We start from the raw sequence: 23,275 nt of genomic DNA on the forward strand, positions 1-23,275 counted from the left end.
GCCTTGGATACGGTAAAAAAAAACCAAAATAGGTCAAAAGTCACCTACGGGGCTCCCGCTCCTGATTTGACTAGTCCTCGTTATGGGGCGGGGCTGTCTGTCTGGTTATGTTCAACACTGCTTTTCCCACTTCATCTCTTTCTTCTTTCAGCTCTTCTCTGCCTTTTCCTTGTGGCTACAAGGGAGAAAGCCCCAAGAAGCAAGGAAGAGCCTAGGGGAGAGGTGCCCTGAGGCACTTTGGCACCAGCACTGAGGAAAACAATGGACAAAATAAAAAGCCCATCTTCTGATACAGTGTGTGCACTAACTAGTCTGTTTTGAGGGCTTTAGGATCCCTGCAAGTGTCTTTCCTTCTCTAGCTCTCAAACAGCCCCATCTCCAGGCATTGGGACTCCTGTAGGACTGGATGCCTTAACAACCAGTGGGCTTTGGGTTCCACCACCTGTAAGCCATGAGACTTTGGAGCAAACCTCTGAGCCTCAGCTTCTTTGTCTCTAAAATGGGACTAAGTATCCCTCCCCTCCTTACCTCAAGGTCTTTTGGGAAGATCAAATGTTATTGAGTGTGATTGAACTTCGTAAGTTGGAGAGCTACACAAATTGTTCTCCTCCAACTATTGTACCCATTTCCTGTCCCTGAGAAAACAGTGCCCTAAATTTTATGGCACCTCATTTTTTTTTTAAGTTGGAGTCTTTATCTACCTAGGCTAGAGGGCAGTGGCACGCTCTTGGTCACAGCAGCCTTGACCTGCTGGGCTCAGGTGATCCTTCCGCCTCAGCCTTCCAAGTAGCTGGAACTACGGGCACGTACCACCATGCCCAGCTAATTTTTTTATTTTTTGGATTTACTGTAGCAATGAGGTCTCGCCAAGATGCCCAGGCTGGTCTCGAACCCGCAGGCTCAGGCAATCCTCTCACCTTGGCCTCCCAAAATGCTGGGATTATAGGCATGAGCCACCGCGCCCGGCCAGCACCTCAATTTTTAAAAGAAAGTTTCCAGTGTAGGATTTTGTGTTGAGAGTTTAACTTATTGATACCACTGCTACCCCCTAGTCCACACTCAGTTTCTGCCTCATAAAGCTGTAATAAAATGTCTCAGGTTCAGGCCTAATTTTCTCTGTCTTTCCCCCAGCGATGTGCCTGTACTTGCCTGCCCTATAACTCTGCCCTTTGAGAGTCAGCCAGCCTGCTCAGGATGGAAGTGAGGTGCCTGGCTTCCAGCAGCCACAAAGAACTCTCCTGAATGGCAAGTCTCTCAGACTCTTGGCCGAATGGTTGTTGCAATGACAGGTTACACAATTTGGCCCAAGTCCTCCCTCTTCCATTCCTCTTGGGTGGATGCCATTTGGTCCAATGATTTGCCTGCATTGAGTATGTCAATTTGGTCTAGAACATCCTGTGTTTACTATAGTGTAATCTGCTGCCTTTGCCCTGGGTGCCTGCCTCATGTGATAATTTGTACAAGTGGGCAAAGACATGCTTCCTCTTTTCTGCTGTCCCTGTTACTTTTTATGCCAGAGATTACATTTTCCCTGAGCTTCCATAAGGTGTTCTAAAACAATCTGTAGGATTCCTGTGACTGGTGGTTTCCTTTTAAAAACAAAAACAACAAAAACAACAACTCTAAGGTGGCCAGAGAACCAGCCTGGGCTCCAACACCCAACCCATGCACACCTGGCCACTGCAGATTTGTCGTGGGCCTCTATATATACATTGCTGCTTAAGTGTCACATTCTCCACCAATATGATGAGGGGCAAAGACTGCTGGGGTTGTGAAAAGTACAGAACTCTCTTGAGCTATGTGCTCCTCAGCTGCCATCTGGTCTTCTTCCTGTTAGCCTCTTCCTTGTTACAACCTCCACAGGGTTTTTCCATGCAAAGAGCTTGTGGCATCACTTGCAAAGATGTACCTAGCATGTAGGAAGTGTTCAAGCCAATTTCAAGAATGAGGGGGAAAGCGCTTTATTTGCAAAGAATAAACTATTAATTTACACAAACTTACATCCCAGTTTATATACATTATATATAGTTTATATACACAGTATCTCACACTGGATGCTGACCCCCAAAAGCAGCATTGGGCCTGCTCCAGGCCATTCTCACAACAAAGCCCACCCCCCCCATCCCAGTTGGAGGAATAAAGAAATGGCACAACCCAAACCCTCCTGGAGAGAACCCTGAAATGGATTAAAAGACAAAATCAGGTTCCTTCTTTGTGCTCACAGGGTCTGGGGAGCCTCTAGGCAGGAATGGGGCCTGAGGCAACACTAGAGTAGCCTAAGGACTTCTTGATACTGGGCCAGTCTAGAGCCTTCCAGTCCAGAGGCAGGAACTGGGAGAATACCTTGGGAGGAGGAAGAGTTCTGACGAAGGCTGCAGCTACTCTCTCCCTGCCTGGCCAGGCTCCTGAATGGGGCCAAGCACTTCCAACCTGGAGTCTATGGGTGAAAGAAAGAAGAGGGTATGCGGGACAGGGACTGCTCTACCCCCTTACTCTGCTGAGTCTGGAGGCTGGGGTTAGGGCTCGCTCACCACTTTGGGCAGGTCACCTTCCCCCTCTGGGCCTCAGTTACCATACGAGTAACACAGAGTAGAATGTAGGTTGGGCTAGATTCCCTCAAAGGGCCTTTTTTAGCTCTAAATTTCTCTGAATCTATTTATGTCCACCAGAAGCTACATAAATGCACTCATATGTGGATCAAAGTCTTTGTTTACCTCCAGGGTTCCTAGCCCTCTCCTGTTCAGCAAAATAAATTCGGCTCAGGATGGCTGAAGGGGAAAATAAGGCAAATATTACTTTTCCACGTAACCAGTAGCTAAGGAGCCTCTGCCAGCTGCCTTTTGTGCCACCTTGGCTGTTGATGCCCAATCAGCTGGCAGAGGCCCCTGCTATGCAATTCTCTTTCAAACCTCTGTCATCTGCTTGCCCACAAGTGTCCTTGTCCCATTCTCTATGCTAGCCTTGGCCCTCTGGTAAACTCACATCGCCATAATTCCAAACTATAAATCTATTTCCACATTCTCTTATCAGTAAATTGCTTCCTCACTTTGCCAATGACTTCGCAGCAATAGGGCTTCCCAGCTACCTACTGTTTCCCTTAACATCCCTCCCCCTCTTGAGCTCCTCTTGAGGGTTCAAAATGAATAAAGGGTCTAGTAGAAATCCTATTTCCCTTATAATCTCCTCTCATGCCTGGAGAATAGAATGAGTATCAGAATGCCCTTTAGGGGCACAATTAGGAAGCCTTTTCCTCCTTTTTCCTCATATCCTTTTGGTCTTAGAGCCAGTTCTCTCTTGGGTCCTCCCTTCATCCCTGAGAGACCCTGGTAGTATCAAGGTCTCTGTGGTATAGTAGAAAGAGATAAGGAGTCATAGTAGCCATGGGATGTGGGTTGGCTCCTGCACAAGATGGTTGGTTGACTGGTTTCTCAGATGGGTGGAAGAACATGAAGGCTACCAGTTCTGTGGGTCCTAGAGGCCTGGTGCTTGGATATGGTGTCAAGAAGATTCTTCTGAACACAAGAGCTCTAAGGCTGATGGCTGCTTCCCAAGGAAATGTCTGACTCCTTTTGCCACAGAGCCCCTGGTAGCCAAAAGAAAAGGCATTACCATCAAAGGAACGAAAACAGGCATCTCTGGGTTTCTCCCTTAGGACCCTCAAGGATTTAATTTCCATATTACCGCTTTTTATTGTTTTTTTGAGACTCCAAATTCCACACAATACTGTGGTGTAACGGGATAGCTTTGGAGTCAGACCTGGCTAAAGATTCAGGTCTGTGACTTAAATTGGTTAAAGCAAACCTCTCTGAACCTCACCTAAACAATAGCATTTGTTTTGTTTGTTTGTTTGTTTTCTTTGAGTTGGAGTCTCACTCTGTCGCCCAGACTGGAATGCAATGGCATGCTCCTGGCCGCCGCAGCCTCAACCTGCTGGGCTCTGGCGATCCTTCTGCCTCAGACTTCCAAGTAGCCGGAACAAAAGCATTTGTAATATTATCTGCCTGGTCTTTTTCAAAGGAGATAATAAAAGAGAAATTACTTCCCAGACTTTAAGCAGAGGTTCTTGTTGGTTATAACTGCAGACTGTCCAAGGCATTTTATAGGAGACACATGCCTGAAGTTTGCCTCACCTTGGGTTGCAAGGTCATTTGCATTCAGACAATGGAGGTCTAGCTTACCACCTCTCACCCTGACCCTTGAAGGGCCAACCAGATGGCTGCCTAGAAAGGGAAAGCACAGCTAAGAAATAAGTACCTGTTGTTCTTGGTTGATTTCAGCTGCCTGAAGGAACTTATTCCTCATCTCCTGGAAAGGAAACACATTCAAGAGCAAGAGGAGAGGACTGTACAAAGCTGGCCCTCCCAGCTCTGAGCTGGACCTAGAAGCCAGAAGCCAGAATGGGCCCAGACATTTAGAAATAAGGCTCTTGAATGGTCCTACCATAGGATCCAGTGGGAAACTTGGGGGAAAGGTGCCTTTGAACCTGAACTAGGGCTCAGAGCCCTTGCCTGATGCCTAGACACTGGCTTCTTCTGAGTCTGGCTTCAAGGGAGTAACATGCACACCCGTGGTGACTATGCTCTGCTGCAGCTTTCTGAAGTTAGAGCAAAGAAAGATTGGGCCAGTAAGGCATCAGCTACTGTCCTTTCAGATAAGGTCTGGCCTAATGGCCACTTGGGTTGCAGTAACTTGAACAGAACCTTTCTGTTCTACTCCAACTCTTGCCCTTTCTAGGCCAGGTAGAAAGGCTCTGCTTTGCTGATGCCTAGGGGCATTACAGAGTTTGGGAATTTAGAAGGCTAGCATGGTGGCTGTCTATTAAAAGCCACAAATATTTGGATTCAAAGGAACTTTTGGAGGTCATCCAGTCCAACCCTTTGTCTCCAGACACAATTGGATAGGATTAGATGAATAACATTTGTTTTGCTCAATAAAATGGAACATTTGCTCTGTGCCCAGGTAAGCTAAAGAACAACCCAGACTCACATGAGCACAGGTCCTAAGTTAGGCACCTGTTTTAGAGAGAGGTAGGCTCCGTGGAGAAAAAAGACAGGAGTTCTAATCAGGCTGGGAATAGGGGTAATTGTAAGGTAGCCCCAGGGAGTTTTCCGACCATGGAGCACAGCTGTAAACAAAGTGAGAGACATGTGACCCCAAGTGCGGATTCAGGTTCTCAAGCAGCCAGGTTTGTGGCCACTCCCTGCAATCATTCCAAGGCAGAGCAAATCTCCCTTCCCCAAAGCCCAGCAAGCTGCCACAATGTGGCTCAGCCTGAGTGGGAAGAGCTTTCTGACCCTGTTGCAGGCCACAGTGCAGGAAGAAAGAATGTTTTCATTGCCAAGAATGCTCTCTTAGCAGGTTTCTCTTGTGACCTCTGCCATAAGCACCTGCCTTTTTCGCCCTCTCCTTAGGCTGCAACTCTCCCTTCCCACTCTACCTCCACCCTACCCAAGAGGGGAGCAACAGCCTCCTTGGGGTCAGATGTTCACCTCCAGAGTCTGGAATGCACCTTTACTTTCTCTGGCCTGCTGCCCTGGATCCTCATTTTAGTGCAACAAACAATAAGTCTGACAACAGGGAACTTGGGGTTGAAGAGTTGTGCCATGAGTCAGTCAACATGGAGCCAAAGAAGAAGGTTCTGCTTCACGTAAACCCTGGGACTCCATCAACTGTCCTGTTAACTCAAGGTCATTCTGGAAAACCAAGCAGGTCTTGTCATCTTGGAGTCACCGGGGAATAAATAGCACTGGGGCATTTCTCTCCGCGGCTGCAACACCAATATACCTCACTCCACAGCAGCACTTTGAGGTTCTGGGAGTCTTGGCTCCCAAACCTGGGGCAGAGGTATGGGCAGGGACAAAGTGGGGGAATCTAGGATGCAGGGGCTTCGCCCAGCCTGATGGCCCCAAAGAAGGTGGTGTGCTTGCTCATGTTGATAGAGATGTCAGCATGCACCATCTTCACAGCAATCTTCTGTCGGGCCTTAAGGAGGCATACACCTGCAGTATAGCAAGTGTTGTAGTTGGTCTTTCCTGTCTCGATGCTGCGAGTGCACTGCAGGAAGGGCTTCTCGTCCACTACCACCTCATAGCTGGCAAAGTCAGTGAAGTTGATGTAGTATACCTGGGTGAGAGGCAATAAGAAGGGATTGGGAAAGAGAGGAAAGAGAGGGTAGAGGCCCTCCCTATGGTGAACAGACAAAACCTCAGATGAGCTGCCAGTATACTTTGTGTAGGGGGCAGTGCCACCTGAAGGCGTGCTAGCTAGCCAACAGGAACAGTGAGGTGACAGGCTTATGCACTGTTCTTCCCCGCCTCCATGGGGCTCAGGTGGCTGAGCAAACCTTTCTTACAACAGCACACTGGTCATAAACTCTGTGAGGCCAAGAACCATGCCTTATTCACCACTTTACCACCCCTGTCCCAGTCTTGGCATGAAGCACACTGCTCTGCATATATCAGGTGCTCAGTCAGTGCTATAGACACAAAATGACTTCCATTTTAAAGCCCCATGGACAGTTTGTGGAAACTTAGAAGTCACTGATTCTCCAGAGAGGTCACATAACAACATGCCATTTCTTCAGCTCCTTAACAGAAGCTCACTCAGCTCGCGGCATACCCTCCTCCCACCACTCTGTGGCTGAACTTCTAATTTGATAACTGAGGAAACAGGTTCAGAGAGACAGAACTCTGTCCACCACAAATGAGATCAAGAATTTGGAAGGGCAAAACCCAGGGGCCACTAACTTCACTTCATGGTCAGAAGGAAGCATTAACCTATGCTTAATGGCCTGGTGTCATGGTGTCATGGGGATTTTCCCAGTCTGCATGGGCTACTCCCAATACTCTCCTAAGCCCAGAAAATTACCTTTTCTATCCTTCATCCCAAATCACTTTATGAAAGGTCACTCCCTCCATGGGCTCTTCAGGTGGGAGCATTGTATTTGGGTGCCATGTAATCACTTGGGTCAGGACCCAAGCTACTCCAGGATGCTCAGTGTGCCTAACAAATACTTGTTAACCTACCTTCTCTGGCCACTCTCCTTTGAGACCCATCTGTTGACTCCATAGTCCTTCTGTCCATCTACCTGCTTGCTGCCCACCCCACTAAAGCCCCAGCCTCAAGGTTCATCTACATCTATCTCCAATGAGCTGCCCCCATGGAGGCAAACAATGGGGGATGGAGTGGATGGACACTGACAAGCCTGACAAGCCTGGAGAGTGGGCCCAGGGCAAAAAAAGGACAAAAGAGAAAGGGCTGGGAGAATGACAGTGGAAGAAGGCAAGAGGGAAACAGGAAGAGAAACAAATGGGAGAAAGAGGAAGGAAAGACAGTCAGAAATCATCTGAGGTAGAGAGAAAGGCTACAGAAGCACTATTCATTATAATGCCCAAGCTAGCAGTGTTGAGGGGAAGCGTTCTTGGTGACCCTGAATCTGACTTTCAAAGACTGTTGAGATTAAGTTGAAGTTTGGTGGTAGAACCAAACGACTCAGAAGGGAAACATGGGCCTGGGGCCCTGCAGGAGGGAATCAGATGGCAGGGTATGGGAGGGGCCTCTTTTCACAATTTTTCAATAATATTTGGCTAGCTAAAAAAATGAAGCAGCCCTCCACCCCATTCCTCGTTTCAACTCCCTCCCAGTGCAGTCCTTCCAACCCCTCACCCACCAAAGCAGGAAGTTAGCCATTGGATGGTGTTGGCTGGCTCCACAGTGCCCCTATGTGGCATGCACCAGATCTGCATTCTGGATATAAGAAGAGTTAGGCCTAAGACCGTACTCACTTCTACCTGACTATAGATGAAGTAGGTGCCGTCCACCAGTACCTCCAGCTCCCCACTGCGGGGATGTAGCTTAAACACCTTGGGGTTCATGGTGATGCGAGACCAGTCATTGAGCACTCCACCTGAAAGATCTCAGTATGAGAGAAGGGCAGTCACTCAGTACATGTCAGAATAGTCTGGGCAATAGAAAATAAGAAATACCAAGCAGTATACAACCCCCACCCCATCCCAATGCAACCAGGATAACCAAGCTTTAAGAAGAGCATTTGGAAGCAGGGAAGGTGCTCTGTTTGTAAAGCAGCTGCCAGGCCTGCTTCAGGGATCCTGGGGTCTACCTGTCTGTCTTCATCTTTCCTTTCTGGATCCCTGCAACTGGAAAGGTCTTTAACCAACACCTAGCTGGAATTTGCAGGAGGGAGTAAGATGAGTGTGCATGCTGCCCTATTTTCCTTGTTGTTATGAAGGCTGCATAGGCAAAATTCAGACACTGAGTGGCAGGCTAGGTCTTATTATTCAATTTTACTTTCCTAGTCATAGCTCCTGAATCCCTCTCCTATCTCATAGGTTCATGGGTTTCTTTCTCCTTAAGAGACTCTTTTTTATAGTTCCTCCACACCCATACCTTTCTCAGGGGTGAAACAGGGGTCTGGGTCCCTGCTGGAGGGAGTGAGATAGCAAGGTATGGGAGGGGTCTCTTTTCACAGTTTTCAATAGTATTTGGCTAGAAAAAAAAAAAAAAAAAGAAGCCTACCTGGGCCCCCAGAAAACCACTCAGCCCACTGTCTCTCTGGAGAACCTTAGGGATCAGGGCTGATTCAGACTCCATGGCATCTTGAGTTAGTGACCGCCAGTACCAAGGCCTCATCAGTGAGAGGGATCCTTATGAGAGTGAGGGACAGATTGCCAGGTTGTATAGAACCATCCAGGAAGACAAGAGTTGAGGCACCCTTGGCAAATCATCTGTCTCTTAGCCCCACCCCAGCCAGGGGTGGAGGGGCAGTCACATTGCTTTGGCTGGACAATGGGAGCTGGCATGTAAGGGTAGAGGAAAAACTACTCTTTCCATCCTGCAGAAAAAGAGATGTCCTTCCGTCCTTCCCGCCATCAGATGAGGATGTCCAAGCCCATGGGGCCTTTCCCCCTCTATGCCATCCATTCTTTACCCAAGAAATTACATTCTGAATGTCTACCCTTGGCCAGTCTCAGGAGGTCTGCCTCTCTGAGGTATGAGGAAACAGGCTTTCTGGAAAAGGTGACCATCTTCTCTTCAGGTGATAAGTAGATGGGATAGGAGTTAGGAGGCGATTTTCTGGCTTTGTCCTTTCAATGGACCATTCTGCGTGATGTCCTCCTACCCCTAACCCCATCATTTCTTCTTCTGGTACAACTAAATGTCAACACAGACTACTACTGGGGATTGGCCCAGGGGATCTGGAAACACTCTTGTTATATGTGGTAGTGGGAGCAAAATCAGTAGCTGCTAGTATAGAATAAATACTGAGGCCACCCAACCAGATACCTGAACACATCTATTTCCTGTTTGTCTTATTCCTCCCTGGACAGATGGTGATCAGGGCCTACCCAGAGCCTTGGAGTCTCCAGCAGGACCACTTGGGTTTTCGTGCCATTCTGTTCCTATTAATACTTCTGAGGTTACTAAGTCGGCATCCAGGTGACAGTCAGGGAAGCAGCTAAATCTAATCATTAAGGAAACTCAGCTTTTAGAAGCTGTCCCCATGCAGCAGGTTTCTTAACCTTCATTTATGGTTTCCACACTCACAGCTCATCCTTTCCACTCCAAGTTCTGTAGGTATCTGGCATCCTGGCTAGCTTGCTGTTTCCCAAGGCTCCTGGGGGCTCATGCGTTTTAGGCTTTGTGTACCCTGGGGACTGGACATTATTTCAAAGTGCTGTTCTTTACTGAATGTTCATGTCTCTTTGGGGAAGAAAATGAACCCAATCATTCGGTGGAGTGTACATACACATCACTGAAGTAGCATAGTGCAAGGGAAAGAGTCAGACATGAAGTTTTTAATCCCATCTTCTAAACTTAAGTATGAAATCTTGGGATAGTTAATTAACCTCTCTGAGCTTCATTTTCTGTCTCTGTAAAATGGAGCGTATACCTATCTAATAGGGAGGTTATGAGCATCAAATGAAATAAAAGACAAAGAAAGTATGTTGAAAACTCTAAAGTACCATATAAATATAAGGCAGTATGATTTATTGTGGTATTAATCTCTCTGGGACTATGTTTCCCCATCTTTTAAATGCAGGGATTACATTAAATCAGTGTTTTTTTAAACTTTATTAAACACGTTCTCCTTTTTGATAGACACTAGCATCTCATACTCCTTGGAGATTCTAACATGCCTGCTCATCTCTGAGAGAAACTGCTTGTCTACCCATTTTCCATCAGACAAGAATAATTTAACTTTATATAGTTTTACTCTCTCTAATTTGTATTGTTCAAATATTGATCAAACTACACATAACTCCATGGTGACTCTGATATAACCTCCATCCCCTAAGAATGCCCAGGCTAGATGATGTCTCAAGTCCCTCTCAGCTCCCTCATCAGTGATGCTTAGTGCAATTTAGATGTAGCAACTGGTCCTGGTGCAAGCAATTACTCAGGACAGCCAGTAGAGGGCATGATGGAGGATGGCCCCCTATGCCAAGGGTATCTCAGGGGCCTGGGAGGAATTAGGTTGGGTGATTATTTAGAGACTGGATGAGGAAGGGGAGAAGCTCCTCTTTGGGAGAGAGCCTACTTTGATTCTTACCATTCTTGACTTGAATTGCTGACCCTTGGCCCTGTAGATGCACCACAGCTGGCTGGGAGGATGAGAAGGATAGAGAGTAGTCACTATGAGTAACGGCTGCTTGTTTAGACACGGGTTCCCATATTTTCACTCTTGGTTTCTAGTCTTCTCTGGTAATCCAATTCTGATTCCTCTACCTTGTCTTGGGATGTTAGTGACTACATTTCTACTACAGGGTAACATGATTTGGTAACTCTGCCACTTCGTAGCTATACGACCTCAGCCAAATATAATGCCTCTGAGCCTCATTTCCCTAACTGTAAAATGGGGATTATAAGAATCACTAGTCTCTCTCACAGGGATGTTTGAAGATCAAATGAGGTGATGGATATACAATTGCCCTGTGCAGCTGTGTAGATTTATCACTGTGGCCACACAGCTGTACTGAGGGAGGCTGAGTTGAGACAAGGCAAGGCAGCAGAACCTGCTCATAGAGACAGATTAGGAAGCTTGAAGACTGGGAGGATCCCTTCAGGTCATTAAGGCAGAAGCCCAGGATGGGCTTGGTCTGGAGCTGGTTGACTGTTTTTCAAGGACATACTCTTAAATTCCTCCGCCCCGGATCCCAGGTGGTCTGAGTACTGACAACGTGTCCGGCTGGGGTGGGTGGGGAGTTGGAGGCCCAGGTGAATAGGCCTGATTGGCAGCTCATTTCAGACTACTGGGCCTGGCTATGGCGACCCTCTGTGTCCTGTGGAATGAGGAAGAGGAAAAATGGCCCTGGCAAGACTCAGTTCCCTTAGCTAAAAATAGCCCCTGGGGCAAAACTTTTCTATTCATAGAGATGGGAGCGGGCTGGGAGTAAAAACCCTCAGAACCTCCAGGATGTCCTCACAAAATAAAGCCTCAGGAAATGTAATACAGAGTTAATTTAAGGTGATTCTAGCCTGTGGCCTTCCCTCCTCCCCAGGAAGAGAGCAATCCCCAGCCAACCTGGTTTTCTCGAGTTCCGGTTTTATCAGCAGCACCTGCAAAATAGGACAGGACAATCAGAGGGCATCCTCTTTCTACCTCCTTTTCCCCCTCATCTGAGCAGTTAATGGCAATGAACCTCGCTGTCTGCAGTCAGCCCTGTCTGAGCTTTATTCTTCATGGCTTAGAGCTGGAGGAAGAGTCAGAGTGTGACGCAGGGCCCTTGGATGGGTGAGGACACCCCTTCCTTCTCTTCCCTATCCCTGGCCTTCATCTTCAGTGGGCCCAGCATCCAGCAGAGAAACTACAGGGTATTTCCTCCTGCCAGTACTGGCTCAAGGCAAGCTCCACTGAGTACTCACAAAGAATGATGAGAGGGCATTCCTGTCACTGGGTGACCCTGAGGCAATGGCATTAGCTTCTCTAGCCCTTTGCTCTTTTTCTATTAATTTTCTTCAAAGAGCTCATTGCCATTTGTAAATATCTTATTTCTGTCTCCTCTTCTAGGAGAAAAACTCTGTGAGAACAGGGAGCCCTTATTAATATATCTCTTTGTACACTAATATTTGTGGAATGATTGGATGAAAAAAAATCCCTAACTCCACCTCCTGTGGCCATGGTAACACTGCTTAGCCCTGTTTGAATTACAAGTTAAAGAATCTGAGTACTGCTGCAGAATCTTGGATCTAGAGAAATCAGCTGTGAAGAGTCCATTTCTGTAAGCCTCAAGATACAGGAAAGGAGCAGGAAAAAAGAAATAACATCTGACATAAGCAGAGGCAGTCTGACCCTTGTCAACTCCAATTAGGCAGGTTTGGCTCTGTATCCATACCTTTTGGATGCCCTTCTGGGCTCAGAGAGAAAGATGCAAAGGGATGAAATGGTATTTAAATGGGCAGTGTGGCGTCGTTAGGCTCTAGTGCAGGGAACACTTGGTTTCTGGCCTTGGTGCCTAGGTTTGCTTCATCCACAGCCTGACTCATAAGTTTCCAACTTCTTGACCATCAGTGACTACTTATTTACCTCTGTGGGAAAGGCACTTCAGAATCCATGGGACGAAACTATCCTAGGGTTTGTCATTTTGTCCAGTCTCCCACTTTCCGCCCCATAGCCTATTTACATGTAAATATCAGCATGTGGAGCTAGATTCTGGGAATCAGAGCAGACTAAATCCATCCCTTACTGGAACTCCAGTGAACCATCAGAGCCTCTGTCTCTGGCTCATATGAGTTTACTGGTTCACTACAGGGAGGCCAAGAGTCAGGGAGGGCTTGTGATGAAAGCATTGGGATAAGGCAAGAACAGGTGACCTGTCCTTGACAGGTTGCTAAAAACCAGAGGTTAGAGCAGGCTAGGCCCTACTGGCTTGCCCAATTCCAAGCTCTACATTGGGCTAGGAGGCCTACATTCCTTATTGCACACCAACCCCATCACCACCATTTGAAACTGCTCTCGGGATCATCCATTCCTGTTCTCTTAAAGTATCTGTAAGACACCCAGGAGGTGAAGAGACAGGGGAACTTACCAGAAGGTCCTTGGAGACCAGGGGGTCCTTGAGGACCAGGAGGACCTGGAGGACCAGGTGGTCCCATAACAGTTGTTCCTGGAATTCCAGGAATCCCTGGAATCCCTGGGGGTCCCTGGGGTCCTGGAGGTCCTGGAGGTCCTGGAGGGCCATTGGGGCCAGGAGGCCCTGCCTTCTTTCCTAAAAAACAGAATTAAGTGTTACATTTGTAGTTATTTAGTGTCAAGAGTGTACTATCGAGTTCCAGAGAATTCCGATGACACAAAGTCAGTCCTCTGGGAGTCCCTGCTAGAGAGCTGGGCACTTTTATCATATGTTTCTGTCTCTTTCTTTCCTCCCATACCCACCCCGTTTTTAATGAATAAACATTTACAGAGCTAGGTTTGAGGATATAGAAATAAATCGTTCTCGAGGAAAAAGACACAGTCATAGGATAGTAGAAGTGTTACATTAGTGGTAGGGACCAAATGCTGAAGAGGTCAGGGAAGGTTTCAAAAAGGAGGTTACATTTCAGCTGAGTCCAAAGGATGAGAGCTACCAAGTGATCAGACCTGTGGGTCACTTTGTCATTCTTTTTAGAACTGGACTATTGTTAAAGAGTGTGGGGCTTTCATATCTACTGCCCAGTTTGGTGGACTTGATGTGGATAACAAGAAGAAGCTGCACAGCCTGACCTTAGAAACATCAGCTCCAGGAAGGTTCCTATAGGAGTCAGGATATACAGGAAATGGGAGTTGAGATGGGGACAGTACTAGTTGGGAGTGAAGAATGGGAAGGAATTTTGGAGATGGTGGGATGAGGAGGGAGTGGGGAGGGGGAGAGACTGAGAAACAATAGGAAAGAAGGATAGGCAGAGAACAGAGAAAGCTGAGGAGGAGGCAGGTTTTGCTTTCTTGGCTGACCTCTCTTAACCTTATTTTAAAAGATCTCTGGGAAAAAGAAATTCTGCCAACTCCCTCTGTAACATGTTTCAATGTTTATCACCCCTCACTGCTCACTGTTAGGAAGTTCTTCAGTATATTTAACTGACATCCCTCCTATGGTAGTTTAAGTTCTAATTCTTTGTGTAGATAGAGAAGAATATACAGAGGGTGCCAAAAATGTATACATATTTTAAGAAAGGAAAAACTGTATTAAAATGGTAATACTCCATATATACCAATAACAAAAGATGAATACAAGTCACGTTTGACTTCTGCAATTACAAGAGGTGCTCAGAGTAATTACCATCAGCGTCCAGACACTTCTGATTACAGTGAACTAAAAGTAATACATAGATAACATTGCTTAAAATGTGTATACATTTTTTGGCACCCCGGTACATATACATAATAACCCTCATATATGCAAAGACATTTGGTCACCTATCGACCTCCATTTTTATAGGCTAAATAATCCAGCTTCCCAGATGTTTTCCTAAGAGGCCCTATTCTTGAATGTATTATTAATCATGCCCATCAATTCTTCCTCCCTTTCCTCCTTGCTATCCTTCCAGAACAATCTCTGCCTTCCTATTTCATATTCCATTCCTTTCAACATTCCCACCAGGATACAGTTATGTTAAGTAAGTCATAATTGTGGTCTTGAACTCAAACTTTCAGCTCCTCCTATTGACATACTCTGCTGTGTGCAGCCCCATTCAAGGACTACAGGTGGTCATGGGTAGGTGTTTTCTACATTTTTTTTTTTTTGAGTTGGAGTCTCACTCTGTCGCCCAGACTGGAGTGCAGCGGCATGCTCCTGGCCACTGCAGCTCTGACCTGCTGGGCTCCAGTGATCCTTCTGCCTCAGCCTTCCAAGTAGCTGGAACTACAGGCATGCGCTACCACGCCTGGCTAATTTTTGATTTATTGTAGAGAGGAGGTCTTGCCAAGTTGCCTGGGCAGGTCTTGAACCCACGGGCTCAGGCAATCCACTCACCTCGGCCTCCCAAAGTGCTGGGATTACAGGCTGAGCCATCGAGCCTGGCCTAGGTGTTTTCTTCCTTCACCACCTTCTCACAATTTTGTGAAAGTTCCAGGAATGGAAGCCTTTTACTAGATGTCATCACAACATTTTCACCTGAGGTGGTTTCTTAGTTTTAAATATGACCCTCTTTAGACTCACTTAAAAACTTTCTTAATGACTATGACTTCCTACTCCCCAGACTCTTAGGCGGAAGAATCCTGTCCTGATTTATCAGGTCCTCTTTTACGAATAATGCCTCATGTCCCAGAAACTAAATTCTCATGTCCACTCAGGACAAGAGGCAAGTTGTCTATGTCTAACCACATCTGCATCTGGAATGAAACAATAGGGTCTTTGTGGAGTCTCTTTCTCAGGGAGGAAAGAAAGGAAGGTCCACAGAACATCTCTCTCAGGAAGAGTCCCTATAGCCTTAAAGACCTAGAAGCAAGAGCTTTCCCTGCACTTAGCAGCAACAGATCAGATCTGCCCAGTTTTAAGATCAAGGCAATTTCAAGATGCTGAACAGGGAAACCATCTCCCTTCAGATTTGGGCAGCTTCCAAATCAGGCTTATTGAAAGCCCAAGTTTCAATTCCAGCTAGTGTAGTGGAAAGAACATGGAATCTGTACTCAGGAGATAAGGATGTAAGCCCCCAACTCTGCCACAGATGCACTTTGGGCAAATCCCTTCCTCTCCTTGAGACTTAGTCTCTATATCTGTTAAACAAGCAGATTCGCTTCGATGATTTCTCTGTTTCCTCCTGAGACAGAGCTTCCATAAGGAAGATTGATTTACCCCTTGTAGTTAGGAAACCTCTCTAGCCTGGTTGTAAGGTTTGCTTCCTTTTCCTTATTTTCTGGGTGGTATAGACACAGAGGATGGTATTATACATATTAGGTCATCCTATGCCCCAGCATTTCTAGTCCTAATAGTGATTTTTCAAGCTAGAGGATATTCTGTGGGTAGCACAAACTTCAGCTTCAAAAATGTGAGTCTCCTGTAATTGCTAATGTAATTTTTTGAGAATTATAGCCAGAAACTCCTCCAGTCCAAAGAATAATGGCTGCAGTGTAAACAGAGAATGTTCATTTATGAAAATGTCAGAAGGCATTGAGAAGAAAAACCCTGCTATGATCCAGTTCTGCAACTGTTTCTCTGCAACCAGGTTTAGGCAAGTGTGCTTCTCAAACTTGCATACTTAGCAAAGTTGGGCCCAGAGAAGAGCATGTACAAAATGACCCCTGGACCAAGAGGATGACTGTAGAGGACTGAGTTCCTTCTCCGGATTTCCTTATTTTAACAGATCACTTCATGACACAAAAGCTCAGAGATGTTTGTACTTAGAAAGTTACCCTGTGCAAGCCTTATATACACGTTCCTTTCAAAGCTAAACTTCATCAAAGGGACATTTCCCTAACCTTTTAGCTAAGCCCCAAATGTTGAAAGAGCAACCAAAAACATGTGTGTGTGTGGGGGAGTCTGAGTGAGATAGAGAGTTAGTTGTGGGAGGAGGAAAATTCCATTAAAGGGTGAAAATTAAGTGAATAACTCAATTTACCTCTTCAAGCATGTGCCTATTCACTGTGTCCAAAGAAATCTGTATTAAATGGCTTCTAAATCACTTGCAGTCAAAGTGAATGTTTAAGGCTTATGCACATTCTCTTCCCAATAATGTCCTGTACACAAGGTAGCAGCGGTAGGCAATGATCTGAGTTATAATTTCTGTCTTAAAGGGATGTGACTAGAGTTAAGAACTAAATGCTTGAATATCAACTTTACTTTCTTAAAAGACAATCTCAGTAGTGAATGCTGAGGTCCCACGGGGAAAGGTTTCCTCACTGACTCTAGCTCTGTGACTGTTTTCCAATCTTGCTCAACTCAGGCCTTCAGGAGGCCAGGTCATTCCTCCAGCTTCTTTACAACAGGGACACAAGTTTTCTATGAGGAGCATGATACCTCAAGTCACCAGAGTAACTTAGTGATCTGAGAAGTGGCAGGCTGCAGCTGATGCCAGTTTTTTTTCTTGGGTTTTTTTTTGTGTGCCTAGTCTGAGATTGATGATCTATTCTTTAAAGCTCCATATATCTTAGCAGACAGAATCACTTCACTTAAAGCATTTTTAATGAAAATTCATTAGTTTTACTCTATCTTCTCCCTACATCAGAATCCAGAAACAAATAGGTACTTTAACTGGTTTCATAGTTGGTCTAATAGTTCTAAGGAGTGGACCATATTGTCAGGTTTTGTCTTTGGAGCCTGTTCTATCTTGGAATAGATTCTCCTCTTCAAGTAAGAAAACACTTATATAAGCCCTTGGGACACTTTCATCAGAAGTACATTAGGGACTTATTGGCCCAACAATGGCATAATGGAACTGTTCAACTTTTCAAAGCTTCTTCTTTGAAAAGACTAAAAGATCAGGGTAATACTCCAGCCTAGTTTTTCCATCACAGAGAAAATGATATTGAATCCCCAAAGCAAAAATCAACTAGAGAAAGCTTTTAGGCCAGGAAATAGGGTACAAACATATTTTGATAGGTAGTATACCTAGTTCCTACAAACTGCCTCAGGATCACATTTGATCACTGATTTGATAAAGGAGGACAAAAAGGAGAAAAAAAAGAAGGGCAGGGGAAAGAGTAAGAAAGAATGAAGAAAAGAGATTTAAACTGAATTGTATGGAAGAGGGAGCAGGAAAGAAAAACAAAAGCAATTATTATATGTTGCTAGAGAAGCAATTCTTTCATGAATTATCACTTAATAGTGATTTATTGTTCTTTAGAAACTACAGTATTCAAGAAGATCACATATGATTGAATAAAATAATGGACAATGTTGAAACAATATAATGAAGAGCTCAGTGTTGGGTGGGCGTGGTGGCTCATGCCTATAATCCCAGCACTTTGGGAGGCTGAGGTGAGAGGAGTGCCTGAGCCCATGGGTTCGAGACCAGCCTGGGCAAATTGGCAAGACCTCATCTCTACAATAAATCAAAAAATTAGCCAGGCGTGGTGGTGCATGCCTGTAGTTTCAGCTACTGGAAGGCTGAGGTGGAAGGATAGCCTGAACCCAGCAGGTCGAGGCTGCGGTGGCCGTGAGAGTGCCAATGCACTCCAGCCTGGGCAACAGAGTGAGACTCTGACTCAAAAAAAAAAAAAAAAAAAAAAAAATCAGTCTTGATTTTTTGCTTCTAATTTTTGACAATGACATGACAGTAATTTTATAAAGTCAGGAGCTTAACTTACCCTTTTTCTTGTTTTTAACTGGACCTATTAGAAAAAGAAAATGAAAAGTTAAGTCACTGGAAATTAACAGAAAATGTTTATTTTCTAAGATAATCACTAGGAGGGATCCCCAAGACACTGCAATTTTGAAGGAGTCCCACAGCCAAGGGTTTTTGGCAAGGTATCTCCCAATGATCAAACCTCTCCAGTCTGTCTTCTGACTGTTGAGGCTACAAAAGTTTCAAGGAATATTCTTCCCTAGGGAGAAAAATCTTTCAGCCTCAGTAAGTAGGGTGAGGGAATGGTTATGTATCAATAGAGATGAAATGCCCAGAAATGCACACTTCAACAACCTTAGGACAGCATTCCTTTAATTCTGCAAGTCCTGAGGTTATAGAGTCATGAACTCAGGTAAAAATCTGATATGAAGTCCCATGTTTTGAAGCTGGAAGGGAAATGGGTTGTTTTCATGGAAAGAACAGAGAAACGGCAGTTTACTTTTTAGTCACTTCCTTATCAAGATTTAATTTGTCAGTTATTAAAACAGTGCAACCATAATACACTCATGTGGGGGCCACATGCACACTCATTGCAATTCACCATAAGTTAATGGACACTTTAAAAGAAGTGTCAAAGTTTTCATCGACAGTAAAATCACTAGCATTTTCTTGGGAATAACTTATTTTTTTATTTTTATTTTTTATATATTTTTTATTTTTTTGGAAATTACTTCTAAGGAAAACAGTTCTAGTCAGTTGAGGGCACTTAGAAAACCCAAGCCTATTCTAATATAGTTAGGTGACCATAACTCCCCAGACACACATAGTTTAGGTCTCTCCCAGACACTTACCTTTTCCTTTCTAGGGACTCAATTCTTTCCATTCTATTAATTAATTTGACTTTCTGTAGATGCAGGTATTTAAAATCTGTTCTAAACTCCCACAAAGACACTACTGTACATTAAACCACTGTTAGGACCCTCAAGAGCTTAAAAATTAACACCAAGCATTTGTATATTATAGTTTATAAAACATTTCCATCCATCATCTCATTTGATCCTTGCAACAAACATAGAATGATCTCTACCTATAAAAGCAGGATCTATTAGAGGTCAGTAAAGTCTCTACTTAGAGATGACCAGAGTGGCCATGAGAATTTGCACAGGTCCTCTGACAAACCAGTGTCTATGCAGACCTTTTCTGACAAAGTAATTTCATGTGCAACTGTAGGTATTATTATGTACAGGGCATGTTTTAGATTGGAACAAGCTGCTGCACTGAAGGTCGTGAATCTTTATTATTTTTTATTTTCTCCTTTTCTCTTCTTCCAGTCTTTATCTCCTTTTTTTGCTACCCATCCTTCATAGCTTTAAAAAAAACAGCATTGAAAATTCTTAAGAATGTGTCTGGAGGTTCTGGTAGGGAAGCACAGCTACACAGATACTCCCAAGAGGCAGCAACTCAACATGAGAAGGGCCTCCTTCTTAAACAAGAGAGCTGTTTGGAAAAAGATTTACAGAGAAGGGGCCCAGTTCCATCAGCCAGCTACCAGCCAGCCAGCCTGGGAGAGCAGTAAGAAAACAGTCGTTGGAGCTACGCTGCCCTCATAGTGAAGGTGTGCTAGTCCTGGCCAAGTTTTTTACTTTTTCAACTGGTTACGGGTAAGTGCTATTACAACATCAGATTTCAGAGTAAGCTTTGAGAAAATCAGACAATCACCAATCAGTCTTTACTGAGCATGCCTATGGAAGGTAGCACAGTAAATAATAAAATACAACTCTATCCTCAAGAACTTACAATTGGATAGGAAAATACTAAAGAGAGGGGTTTCAGGAATTATACTGGCTAGTTAAGGGAAAAGAAAAAACTTCCTGGTGAAAGCTTGACCTGAAACCACATGTGAAAAGGGAAAGAGACATTGTTTTATTTTTTTAAACTTCTATTATTTTTATAGAAGATATTGTATAGCTTACTCATTACATATACATACATGCTTGCATACATACACATGTATATATATAAAAGGAGGAGCAAAAGGAAAAATAGCATACTAAAGTACCCACAAATAACCACTATTAACATTTTATGCATATCTACACATCTTCTATGCATATAAACATCTATTTTCATAAACGAGATCAAATTTAAAATGCTGTTTGATAACCATTTTCTATGCCAATGACTACATTTTTTATATTGTTATTTTTAGTATGGATGTACCAGCATTTAATTAATCACCTTTGTTAGACATTTGGATTGTTTTCAGTTTTTCACTATTATAAACAATGCTATAGTTAATGTTAAAGTTTTTATATACTTGTCCAAAGGTTTCTTAAGGATGTATCATTAGAAATGGTACTGTTGAGTCAAAGGGTGTGAAAGGCTTTCTTATATGTAGTTAAACCTAATACTCTTTTCCTAAATGGTTACTGCCTTCAGTGTCATGTTTTGTTAGGCCCACCCTAATGTAATATTATACAGGTCACTATATTTTTTTCTAGCTCTTTTATGGATTCATTTTTATTTTTAAATCTACACTTAATCTGATACAGATTTTGGCATATAGTGTAAGTAAGGTAAGGAGCTAATTATCCCCTAAAATGGCTATGACATGAAGACTACTGAGAGAAACAGGGGCTCAAGGTCTTTTCTTCTACTTCATCTTGGGTCACAGAAGGGCTCTCAGAGAGCTTCTGCTTAGTGGACATTTGGCAAATCTTTTGGGGGGGCAACGAGGATGCAAAAGTATATACAAGATTGTCATTAGATTCTATCGCATTTCCCACAAGTGCTAATGAGTATAACATCCCAGCAGTATAGGAGTTCCCTCTTGTTCTAACATAGCTCACCATGGCCAGTAAATAATTCTTATGCCTTTCAATATGGACCTCTAAGCCCTGGCTCTATATCTATCATGCCCATTGCTTTCACTTGGAGCCATTGTAGTTTTCCAGCTTCTAGAGAGGAAAATGTCAGGGAGTTAGAGCTATCCCATACTAGACATGAGCATACCAGAGTAAAAGCAGAAACCCCTGCTGAGTTCTATAATCTTTTAGATATATTGATTTATTTCCTCTATATACTTCAGAACCTTATTCATACCTACTCAGAGCACTACCACTGTTATGTGTCTGTTTCTAGGGTAACAAGCTACATTTCTATATCATTCCAACTCCCCGTATTTGTAACCATCACGCTTTCTGCAAGCAAAAACCCTAAGTACATCAGAGTGGGACATACAGCTGTGCAATACCTGGGACTGCTTGGATAGAAGTAAAATGGAGATTGAACAGGTTTTGATCAACATGGGCAGGTAGTATGCCTAGCTGACATTATAATAGAATCAGGGCTATGGAGGCCAACAGCAGGCCTAACCAGAGTCTAGTCCTAACTCAACCACAAAATTACCATAGGGCAAGGGACTTTTGGTTCTTCATCTTCTGCATTAAGGAACACTATGTACTTTGTCTCTATTGAAGACCTAGGGTTCTGATGAGGATCAATACTATAAAACCAGTATGCTAGAATCCTGTGGCCAGTGAAATTGTCCTTTAAAAATGAAGGTGAAATAAAGAACTTCTTAGACAAATAGAAATTGAGGGAATTTGTTGCCAGAAGACTGGCCTTGCAAGAAATGTTAAGAGAAGTTCTTCAGAAATTATATAGGTCAGAAACTTGGATCTACATTAAAAAAAAGAAAGTGTATTAGAAAATAAATAAATGAAGGTAAAATAAAACATTTTATTTTATTTATTCTTAATTGATTTAATAGATAATAGTTTGTTTAAAATAATAATAGCAGGCCAGGCTCGGTGGCTCAGTCTGTAATCCCAGCACTTTGAGAAGCTGAGGTGAGTGGATTGCCTGAGCCCGCGGGTTTGAGACCTACCCGGGCAACTTGGCAAGACCTTATCTCTACAATAAATCAAAAATTAGCTGAGCATGGTAGCGTACGCCTGTAGTTCCAGCTACTTGGAAGGCTGAGGTGGAAGGATCGCTGGAGCCCAGCAGGTTGAGGCTGCAATGGCCAGAAGCGTGCCACTGCACTCCAGTCTGGGCGACAGAGTGAGACTCCAACTCAAAATAATAATAATAATAATAATAATAAATAATAACAGCAAAAATACACTCTGTGATTATAGCTTATGAATATGTGAAACAAAAGACAGCAATGTTACAAGGGATTGGAGAAATGAATAGGGATACTCTGTTATAAAGTACTTGCACTACCTTTGAAGTAGTATAGTGTTATTTCAAAGTGGACTTGGATTAGTTGTAAATGTATGTTTCAAACATTAGGGAAACAACTAAAGTTTTCTTTAGAAAAGCATAATTGAGGCCAGGCATGGTGGCTCATGTCTGTAACTCCAGCAATTTGGGAGGTGGAAGCAAGAAGACTGCCTGAGCCCAGGGGTTAGAGACCAGTCTGGACAACATGGTGTGACCTCATCTCTACAATAAATGCAAAAGAAAATTATCTGCACATGGTACCATGTGCCTGTAGTTCCAGTTACTTGGAAGGCTGAGGCAAAAGGATCACCTGAGCCCAGCAGGTTGAGGCTGCAGTATCCATGAATGTGTCACTGCACTCCAGCCTGGGCAACAGAGTGACTTCAACTCAAAAAACAAAACAAAACAAAACCAAAAACATAATTTATATGTCAAGAGAGGAGAGAAAATGCTTAATTAAACCCAGAGAAGGCAGAAAAAGAGTGGAAGCTAAAACAGGAAACAAAGAAAATGACAATGAATAGATAATTACAAATATGGTAAGTATTAATCCAACTATATCAATAATAACTTTAAATATGAATGCTCTATACACATCAGTTATAAGACAAAGACTGTCAGAGTAGATGAAAAAACAAGACCCGACTGTATGTTGTCTATAAAAAATTTCACTTTAAATATAAAGACACAGGCAGATTAAAGTAAAGGGATGGAGAAAAATATACTAGGCTAACATTAATCAGAAGAAAGCTGGCATAAGTATATTAATTTCAGAGAGCAGACTTCAGAGCAAGGAAAGTGATCAGGGATAAAAAGAGGCATTATATAA

At 43.8% G+C, this 23,275-nt stretch overlaps 1 protein-coding gene across 1 annotated transcript in view; it reads right to left on the reverse strand.

Moving 5' to 3' along the window:
- Positions 1–5,712: 5,712 nt before the first annotated feature.
- EDA (ectodysplasin A) overlaps positions 5,713–23,275 on the reverse strand; it is a 79,564-nt gene continuing 62,001 nt past the window's right edge. Inside the window, exons 2-7 of the mRNA XM_008058822.1 lie at positions 18,239–18,262; positions 13,047–13,226; positions 11,543–11,577; positions 10,571–10,622; positions 7,785–7,915; positions 5,713–6,123 (exon numbers count right to left, since the gene is read on the reverse strand). Of these exons, the coding sequence (XP_008057013.1) occupies positions 5,872–6,123; positions 7,785–7,915; positions 10,571–10,622; positions 11,543–11,577; positions 13,047–13,226; positions 18,239–18,262 (674 nt within the window). The 3' untranslated portion in view covers positions 5,713–5,871. The remainder of the gene's footprint in view (positions 6,124–7,784; positions 7,916–10,570; positions 10,623–11,542; positions 11,578–13,046; positions 13,227–18,238; positions 18,263–23,275) is intronic.

Source organism: Carlito syrichta, unplaced genomic scaffold (genome assembly GCF_000164805.1).
Source record: "Carlito syrichta isolate Samal-C Ts95f unplaced genomic scaffold, Tarsius_syrichta-2.0.1 Scaffold303638, whole genome shotgun sequence".
In the NCBI taxonomy this organism is placed as follows: Eukaryota; Metazoa; Chordata; class Mammalia; order Primates; family Tarsiidae; genus Carlito; species Carlito syrichta.